This window comes from Rhinoderma darwinii, assembly GCF_050947455.1.
Source record: "Rhinoderma darwinii isolate aRhiDar2 chromosome 2 unlocalized genomic scaffold, aRhiDar2.hap1 SUPER_2_unloc_2, whole genome shotgun sequence".
NCBI classification, from domain to species: Eukaryota; Metazoa; Chordata; class Amphibia; order Anura; family Rhinodermatidae; genus Rhinoderma; species Rhinoderma darwinii.
Genome location: NW_027461685.1, coordinates 284,578 through 294,359, shown reverse-complemented (window position 1 = coordinate 294,359; position 9,782 = coordinate 284,578). Strand labels below are relative to the sequence as shown.

Below are 9,782 nucleotides of genomic sequence, written 5' to 3'. Positions count from 1 at the left end.
ATGGTGACTCTATACTATATACCTGTATATTCTATATATGATCTGTACATGGTGACCCTATACTGTATACCCATACATCCTATATATGCTCTGTACATGGTGACCCTATACTATATACCTGTACATACAGGTACAGGTATATACCCATACAGATCTATATATGATCTGTACATGGTGACCCTATACTGTATACCCATACATCCTATATATGCTCTGTACATGGTGACCCTATACTATATACTCTGTACATGGTGACCCTATAGCAGACCTGTATATTCTATATATGCTCTGTACATGGTGACCCTATACTATATACACGTACATTCTATATATGCTTGGTACATGGTGACCCTATACTATATACACACGTACATTCTATATATGCTCTGTACATGGTGACCCTATAGCAGACCTGTATATTCTATATATGCTCTGTACTTGTTGACCCTATATGATATACCCATACATTCTATATATGCTCTGTACATGGTGACCCTATACTATATACCCGTACATCCTATATATGCTCTGTACATGGTGACCCTATACTATATACCCGTACATCCTATATATGCTCTGTACATGCTGACCCTATACTATATACCTGTATATTCTATATATGCTATATACATGGTGACCCTATGGCAGACCTGTATATTCTATATATGCTCTGTACATGGTGATCCTATAGCAGACCTGTATATTCTATATATGCTCTGTACATGGTGACTCTATACTATATACCTGTATAGTCTATATATGCGCTGTACATGGTGACCCTATACTATATACCTGTATATTCTATATATGCGCTGTACATGGTGACCCTATACTATATACCTGTACATCCTATATCTGCTCTGTACATGGTGACCCCATACTATATACCCGTACATCCTATATATGCTCAGTACATGGTGTCCCTATAGCAGACCTGTATAGTCTATATATTTGATGTACATGGTGACCCTATACTATACACCCGTACATCCTATATATGCTCAGTACATGGTGACCCTATACTGTATATCCTATATATGCTCTGTACATGGTGACCCTATACTATATACATGTATATTCTATATATGTGATGTACATGGTGACCCTATACTATATACCCGTACATCCTATATCTGCTCTGTACATGGTGACCCTATAGCAGACCTGTATAGTCTATATATGTGATGTACATGGTGACCCTATACTATACACCCGCACATCCTATATATGCTCTGTACATGGTGACCCTATACTGTATATCCTATATATGCTCTGTACATGGTGACCCTATACTATATACATGTATAGCCTATATATGCTCTGTACATGGTGACCCTATACTATATACCCGTACAGCCTATATATGCTCAGTACATGGAGACCCTATAGCAGACCTGTATAGTCTATATATGTGATGTACATGGTGACCCTATAGCAGACCTGTATAGTCTATATATGTGTTGTACATGGTGACCCTATACTACACACCCGTACATCCTATATATGCTCTGTATATTGTGACCCTATACTGTATATCCTATATATGCTCTGTACATGGTGACCCTATACTATATACCCGTACATCCTATATATGCTCTGTACATGGTGACCCTATACTACACACCCGTACATCCTATATCTGCTTTGTACTGCGGACCCCTCGTCATACCGGCTGGCCGTGGCGTGCAGCTTAGTGATGCCCCGGCTGGAGACATCAGTGCAGTGTAATATTGCAGGAAGCAGCGGAGCTGCAGGGAGGGTGGATCTCCGGATCTTGTACAACCCACAGACAGCAGGACTGGAGGGGAGAGAACGAGCTGTTGGGTGGCACAATCACAATATTCATCTTATTCCTGCTCTCACATTTCGTGTTCGCCCTCCCTCTAATCCCATCAGGATTTGCATCCAGCCGCACACGGATAAGGGTCGGATCAGTTTATTTGCAGCTGCTCGGCTTGCAAAACAAAGCATTGTCCATACAGGCTGCAATCTGTGCCAGGGGAGATCCTGGGCTCCAGCATCACATACCCTGCGCGTGCCCATCACATACTGGCAAGTGCATCGCCTCACCTGGTACCTGCTGACCCTCCTCTGACCCACCATCCTGAGAAGAGCCTGGCAATGGGCGACAAAGGCACCAGGTAGGTCTATCCTAATACTTCTCATATGGAAACTAAGGGGTTAATGGACCTCGCTGTTATTGTGGTTCTGGAAGGACTCTAGCACCTGAGACATAAGGGACCCCCTGTTCCCAATGTTGAGGGATTTATGAGGTTAAACAGCTGGACCCACAAATCTTCAGGCTGCAAGACCTCGATGCCTCTTACTTACTTCCCTCAATGAGGTCTTATACAGTCATCTTATATTCAAGGAACATGGACTGGAAGGGGTTAATGGATCTAGATTCTCTCGGTTGAAAACCTAAAAAGGGGAAATAATCCAACCACTGACCAATGAGAGGTCCCCGTCACCTGAGTTTATGCTGGCATCTAAAGGGTTAAGTCCGTAGCCAGAGTGTCAGGGTGTACGAGCGTGTTGCCTCTTCAGTAGTGCAGTGTGTATTGTCTTATGTAATCGTCCCTATAAATAGGGTACAGACATGAAGGGGTTAATGGTGCTGTCACATCATGTCATGGAGGGTCCCCTGTACCCAACGCTCTGGTCACGTGGGGGTTTAATTCATAGCTGGCCCCTCAGTATATGGCCATAATACTTCTCAGGGCATGGACAGAAAGGGGTTAATAGATCTTGTTTCTCTTGGCTGGAAGACTCCAACTAGTGAGCAATTAGGAATCCCCTGTGCCCAGCGCTGTGGATTGGGATATAATGGGTTAAAGTCGTATTATGGAACCATCAGACACCCCGGATGTGGACAGGTAGGGGTTAATCGGCTTCTCGCCTCTTTGGAGTCTTTCCACCACTAGCGAGCGATGAGGGATCCCCCCCGGCACCTGCTTCTGAGGTCCGGTATCTAAGGGGTTAAGTCTGTTTTACAGGACAGGGATGTGGCAATGAAGGGGTTAAAATACCCCAGGACTCTTGGTTTCTTGAAATAAAGGAAACTAAAAGGGAAAAGACTTGAACCACTGAAGGGTGAGGGGTCGTCTGTACCCAGGCTGGAGGTGGAAGGGTTAAACTGTGCCGGCGCCGTGTCCCTTTAATGACTTCTCCGTGGCTTAGGCAACCATCGTATTATCAGGATATGGACATGAAGGGGTTAAAGGACTTTGTTCCTCTTTGCACTTGCAACCATATAATAAGTATTGAGGGGAGGGGGTTCTGACCTGGTATTTTAAGAGTTAAACCTCTTTGCTGGACCCCAGAGTGTTTGGACGACCCCCGACCCGGGAAAGCAAGACTTGGATTCTGGGCTTTATGTTGACATTTGAGGAAGTCCGACCGGTTCACCAGCTTCCCCCCGTGGCCTGGCACCGCGCCCGCCAGCACTTCACAATTGTATAGCGGCATCGCAGCGCTGTCACTTAGGTTAACACCATCATCAGCTGCTCCAGGGGGGTCAGGAAGGTTACACTGCCCGGGGCGGGGGGCAGATTATTGATTGACCCATCTATATGGATGACCTACATCTGTGCCCACCTGGAGAGTATATGAGTAAGTGATGAAAATTAAAAATGGAACTATGAACCGGCATGAGGGGGCTCACCATCCGATTTAATCTCCACCGATCGCCAATTGATTAACGATCCGACCGCCATTCTGGAGCATTGGACGCCATTTACCTTTCAGACTTCTTACATGTAGCTGACCTAATACAGACCCCGGACCAGACCCCTAAACTAATACAGACCCCGGACCAGACCCCTAAACTAATACAGACCCCGGACCAGACCCCTAAACTAATACAGACCCCAGAGCAGACCTCTAAACTAATACAGACCCCAGACCAGACCCCTAAACTAATACAGACCCCGGACCAGACCCCTAAACTAATACAGACCCCAGACCAGACCCCTAAACTAATACAGACCCCAGACCAGACCCCTAAACTAATACAGACCCCAGACCAGACCCCTAAACTAATACAGACCCCAGACCAGACCCCTAAACTAATACAGACCCCGGACCAGACCCCTAAACTAATACAGACCCCGGACCAGACCCCTAAACTAATACAGACCCCGGACCAGACCCCTAAACTAATACAGACCCCAGACCAGACCCCTAAACTAATACAGACCCCAGACCAGACCCCTAAACTAATACAGACCCCAGAGCAGACCCCTAAACTAATACATACCCCAGACCGGACCCCTAAACTAATACAGACCCCAGACTAGACACCTAAACTAATACAGACACCAGACCAGACCCCCTAAACTAATACAGACCCCAGACCAGACCCCTAAACTAATACAGACCCCAGACCAGACCCCTAAACTAATACAGACCCCAGACTAGACCCCTAAACTAACACAGACACCAGACCAGACCCCTAAACTAATACAGACCCCAGACTAGACACCTAAACTAATACAGACACCAGACCAGACCCCCTAAACTAATACAGACCCCAGACCAGACCCCTAAACTAATACAGACCCCAGACCAGACCCCTAAACTAATACAGACCCCAGACTAGACCCCTAAACTAATACAGAACCCAGACCAGACCCCTAAACTAATACAGAACCCAGACTAGACCCCTAAACTAATACAGACACCAGACCAGACCCCTAAACTAATACAGACCCCAGACCAGACCCCTAAACTAATACAGACCCCAGATAAAGCTTTTGGGATCACTATGGGGGACGTCCAGCAGGGCGGCGCTGTGGTATATTCATCTTCTTCAGTTCTGGATCATAAGTCTATACTGAGGCCTCTGGGAACTGAAATTCTTCTGTCAATGAATCGTTATTGGGGCCGGACCACCGTGAAGCGGTACGAGATGTCCGCCGCCGTGCTGCAGACTGGCGACATTGATGGCGGCGACTCTTGTACAAATCCTAATGAAACACTTTTCCTCCCTCCCCCACTTTCCCTCATGCAATGTTTTGTTGACGTCTGTGTTTGCGTTCCTATGAGTTGTGGCGCTGTGGATGATGAGTGTCGTGTGAGTAGTTGTGTCGCACACCCTTCACGTTGCACCCCGTTGTTATGTACTCTACTATTGGGGAGGGATCGTTACATTGTAGCAGTCCGGAGCGTTGTCCGCTGTTCTCATAGATACAATGTCACATTATGTGACCAGACACACAAGGGTTTAGGTTGTAGAGATTCTGTCTCCCCCGCAGCCTCAGCTCTGTTCATCGCTGTTACCCCCTGAGCTCTGCTTCTCCATACACCCACCTCTATGAGACGGTACTTGGGCTAGATTCACACACAGCGATTTTCTGCCTTTTTGTGATGTTTTTATTGGAATTTTTCAAAGTATTTGTTTTTTTAGTAACCAAATTGAATAGACGACATACAAAGCGTTTTGGTTTTGTGTTGTTTTTGTGGTCAGTGGCGTTTTATTCACAACTCTGCGTTCTCGCGGTGCGGTATTTATTTTGTGTTTTTCTCGTAGGCTTCTGTAGACGACTTCACAAGTGCCAGAAAAAAACGCATGTGCAAAATGTTACAAAATAAAAACCGCCACCAACAAAACAAATGGGAAATGCTGAAAAAAATAGTGTGAAGGAGGCCTTATACTCCAGAGCTGCACTCACTATTCTGTGTATATCCTGTACTGACCGTGAGTTACATCCTATATTATACTGCAATAGTGAGTGCAGCTCTGTAATAACTCAGGATCAGTACAGGATAAGTAATGTAATGTATGTATGTACACAGTGACTCCACCAGCAGAATAGTGAGTGCAGCTCTGGAGTATAATACAGGATATAACGCAGGATCAGTACAGGATAAGTAATGTAATGTATTTACACAGTGACTCCACCAGCAGAATAGTGAGTGCAGCTCTGGAGTATAATACAGGATGTAACTCAGGATCAGTACAGGATAAGTAATGTATGTACACAGTGACTCCACCAGCAGAATTGGCGTATAATACAGGATGTAACTCAGGATCAGTACAGGATAAGTAATGTAATGTATGTACACAGTGACTCCACCAGCAGAATAGTGAGTGCAGCTCTGGAGTATAATACAGGATGTAACTCAGGATCAGTACAGGATAAGTAATGTAATGTATGTACACAGTGACTCCACCAGCAGAATAGTGAGTGCAGCTCTGGAGTACAATACAGGATGTAACTCAGGATCAGTACAGGATAAGTAATGTAATGTATGTACACAGTGACTCCACCAGCAGAATTGGCGTATAATACAGGATGTAACTCAGGATCAGTACAGGATAAGTAATGTATATACACAGTGACTCCACCAGCAAAATAGTGAGTGCAGCTCTGGAGTATAATACAGGATATAACTCAGGATCAGTACAGGATAAGTAATGTAATGTATGTACACAGTGACTCCACCAGCAGAATAGTGAGTGCAGCTCTGGAGTATAATACAGGATGTAACTCAGGATCAGTACAGGATAAGTAATGTAATGTATGTACACAGTGACTCCACCAGCAGAATAGTGAGTGCAGCTCTGGAGTATAATACAGGATATAACTCAGGATCAGTACAGGATAAGTAATGTAATGTATGTACACAGTGACTCCACCAGCAGAATAGTCAGTGCAGCTCTGGAGTGGGTGGAGTAGGACGTGTGGAGAGAGCTGCTGAGACTACCGTGCAGGCCTTGGATCCAGGGATTTTCCTTATTCTATCTGCCCAGGCCTCATACCATCTGCCTGGGCTTGGAAAGTACCCTGAGGGGGGTTCCATCCTAGGATGGAGCCTCAGACCTCTACCTCCCGGAGCATGCCAGCGGGGGGTAGAGGGTCATCCCAGCTGGCTGGGAATATGAAAACAGTCGCGGGGGTGAGGAGATCATCTCGGGGCAAGGCTGTCCTGGCTCCCCCTGAGGCTGGAACCCTGGATAAGGGTATGGAGACGCGGTCCGGCAGGGTGATCGAGGTGTTGTCATCTGGAGAAGGACCAGCACCGTCCGGACATTTGGATGACGGTCGTGTGGAGGAATGGGGACAGCTGAGGACCGGAGAGACGGTGGAGAACTTCAGCTCCCGTCTGGCTATGCGGTTGGAGGAGTATCGGGACCTCAGGAAGTCGCTGCAACGGCTCCGTGCGGACTTGGCGGTCGCCAGAGGAAGGGCTGCAAAATGCACAGGAGGTAAGAGGTCCCGATACCGTTTAAATGTGAAATCCTTGTTGGAGGAAATAAAAGAAGTGGAAGAGAGACGTGAGGAGATTTTGGCAGGCGGAGGGGTGTTTGGAGAAAAGTTAAAAAACGAAGAGAGGTTTGCCGAGATGGCAGAACCTATAAAAATAGAAAGTATGGAGGAAGACAGCAGAGCCCCAGACACAGCAAAGGAAAATGTGGTGGAGACAATGGAGCATGAGAATGTAAAGTCCAGAGAAGGCACAGATTCTGAGGCACCCAGGAGCAGTGAGGAGGAGGAGGGTGGACTCACAGCTGGGAGAAATCAGGAGAGTTTTGATACTGACAGTGAGCGGCCTCCAGGATTACTCACTCAGATCCGTAATGTGGAGTCGCCGGTATCCTTCCAGGGATTTTGTTTTGGTGCGGAGTTACCCGCAGAGGAGGAAAAGCAAAAGAAAAAAAAATTTAAGAAGAAAAAAAAGACAAAGGAAAAAAAATCTGCTGAAGGTTCATTTAAAATGGTGTATACAGCAAGATCCTTCCTGTGCTCTGAGCCAGATGCAAGTCAGGATCAGGGCGCAGGTCCCGCAAGACCCCCAGCTCAAGCCTCTGCAGTGGGGCTGGAGCGGGAATGCGGGGAGAGTGTTACGGGTCCGGCATTAGAGCACGTGGTGGTCAAAATGGCGCCGGACGCCAACCCCTGCAAAGGGGGCTGTACTGGTGGCCTGGTGACGCCAGGGGGTGTGTCCCCGTGTCCGGTGAATGGCGAGCCCGGGAAACTGGTCTTTGATGCGAGTCAGCGGTCTGGAGAACGGGTAAACCAGAAACCGGATGTGGTGTCTGAAAGCCGGAAGTCTGTCGGTGTCAAGCCGTCAGACGTTCCGGACAAGGGCGGTCACAGAGGGGGCTCCGGCTCTGTTGGCCACTCCTCTGTGGGAGGGGGGAGTGGTCCGGCGCCGGAGGCGGCTCCAGTGACGTCAGTGGCTCCTTCGTCCGCATCGCTGAAAAGTGGTGTAGGCGAGAAGGGGGCTGCTGGCGTCGGGGGCGACGGTGGCCCCTTTCCCAAAAATGTTCAGCACTCAGAACAGATGGAGGTTAATGAGGCGGAGGGCACAGCAGGGACATCGCTTATAACATCTGGTGGCGTCCCTGCAAAGGTGCCCGATGATGCGGAGACTGAAGCAGTGTCTACCCACACAAAATGTACAGCAAAAATACAGAACATAGAACCAGGCCTGGCCAGAAGGATGACTGCAGGGGGACCTGGTGGGTTAAATGAAAAAGTTGCGGCTGTGGATGTGGAAACTGCTGGGGGTATGCAGGTGTCTGTAAATAAAGTTGCTGGAGTGTCTGCTGGTAATGGGGTGTTGAGTGCTGTGTCTGTGGGTGGTGGGGATGGGGTATCAACCAGGGGCAATGGGCCTGGCGCTCCTCTTGCTGTGACATCCGGCAGGTCTTATGCTGGTGTGGTAGCGGGGGGACAGCGGGCCCACCCATCTTCATCCTCAAGGTCCGGGGACGGTAACTTGCAACAACGTCTCTTGGACGCTTTAAGAGAGGGAAAGCAAACCCTAACCATAGGGGGAGTGCAGAAGGACCTGTCTTTCTGGATAGACAGATATGGTCTAAATGCCTTCCGAGAGCAACGAGGAGATCAGTGGTCGCTCCCAACAGCCGGGCAGGCTGTAGCCAGGAGGAATGTGGTCCGTCTCCGGTGGCGTGGCAATGATGCGTGCCCTCCCAGAAAGAGGGTGGTGGAGCTGCTGCTGGGGATGGGCTTCAAGGCGAGTGACATCTTTGCCTTGATACATCCTCATGGCTCGGTCGAGTTTGACATCAGCTTTGTTCACCTAGGGGGCCTTGAGGTCTTCTGGGGGAACTACGAGCTGATGAAGGACGAGCCTGGCTGGCGAGACTTTGCTGCACAAGCAATTTCTCGCCAAAGTGGTCCCAAGAGAGTGACCGTTCTTACCCGTAACGAGTCACTCTGTTGTATAGATATCATGACCTGGTTGGGAAGGTACGGAGAGGTAGTAGAGATGCCACGGAAGAACTTAGACGAGTTTGGCATCTGGTCAGGGGCCTGGACGTTCATGGTTAAACTAAAGCGTCTGGGACAGACGGTGTCCCACATACCATCGTCTGCTTTCCTGGGAAGAGATCGGATCCTTGTCTTCTACCAGGGGCAGCCGAAGTTGTGTCACCGGTGTGGCGACCCCTCACATTTGAGTGCAGGCTGCAAGGTGCAGAAGTGTGCTCATTGTGGGGGGATTGGTCATCTAGCCGCATCGTGTGACCGGATTCGCTGCAACCTGTGTGGTGACTTAGGTCACCCGTTCAGTCGGTGTCCTCGCTCTGTTGTCAATGCTTGTTCCAAACCTGCAGAGGATGAGAGGAGGGAGGCCTCCGTGGGTGAGGGTGCGGGCAGGGATGATGGGGCACAGGGGCAAGGGAAGAATGCAAAGAAGGGTCCCCCTTCTCGCCAGAGAAGGGCGGAGAAGCGAAGGAAGGAGAGGATTCGGAGGGCGCTCCAGGAAACTGGGACGACCTCTGATTCGGATCTGGATGCCCCCCTTGAAGC

At 48.6% G+C, this 9,782-nt stretch overlaps 1 protein-coding gene across 1 annotated transcript in view; it reads left to right on the top strand.

The window, feature by feature from the left end:
• The first annotated feature begins 1,779 nt into the window (after positions 1–1,779).
• Positions 1,780–9,782, top strand: part of ARRB1 (arrestin beta 1) — a 186,022-nt gene continuing 178,019 nt past the window's right edge. The window contains exon 1 of the mRNA XM_075847222.1: positions 1,780–2,141. Within this exon, the coding sequence (XP_075703337.1) occupies positions 2,122–2,141 (20 nt within the window). The 5' untranslated portion in view covers positions 1,780–2,121. The remainder of the gene's footprint in view (positions 2,142–9,782) is intronic.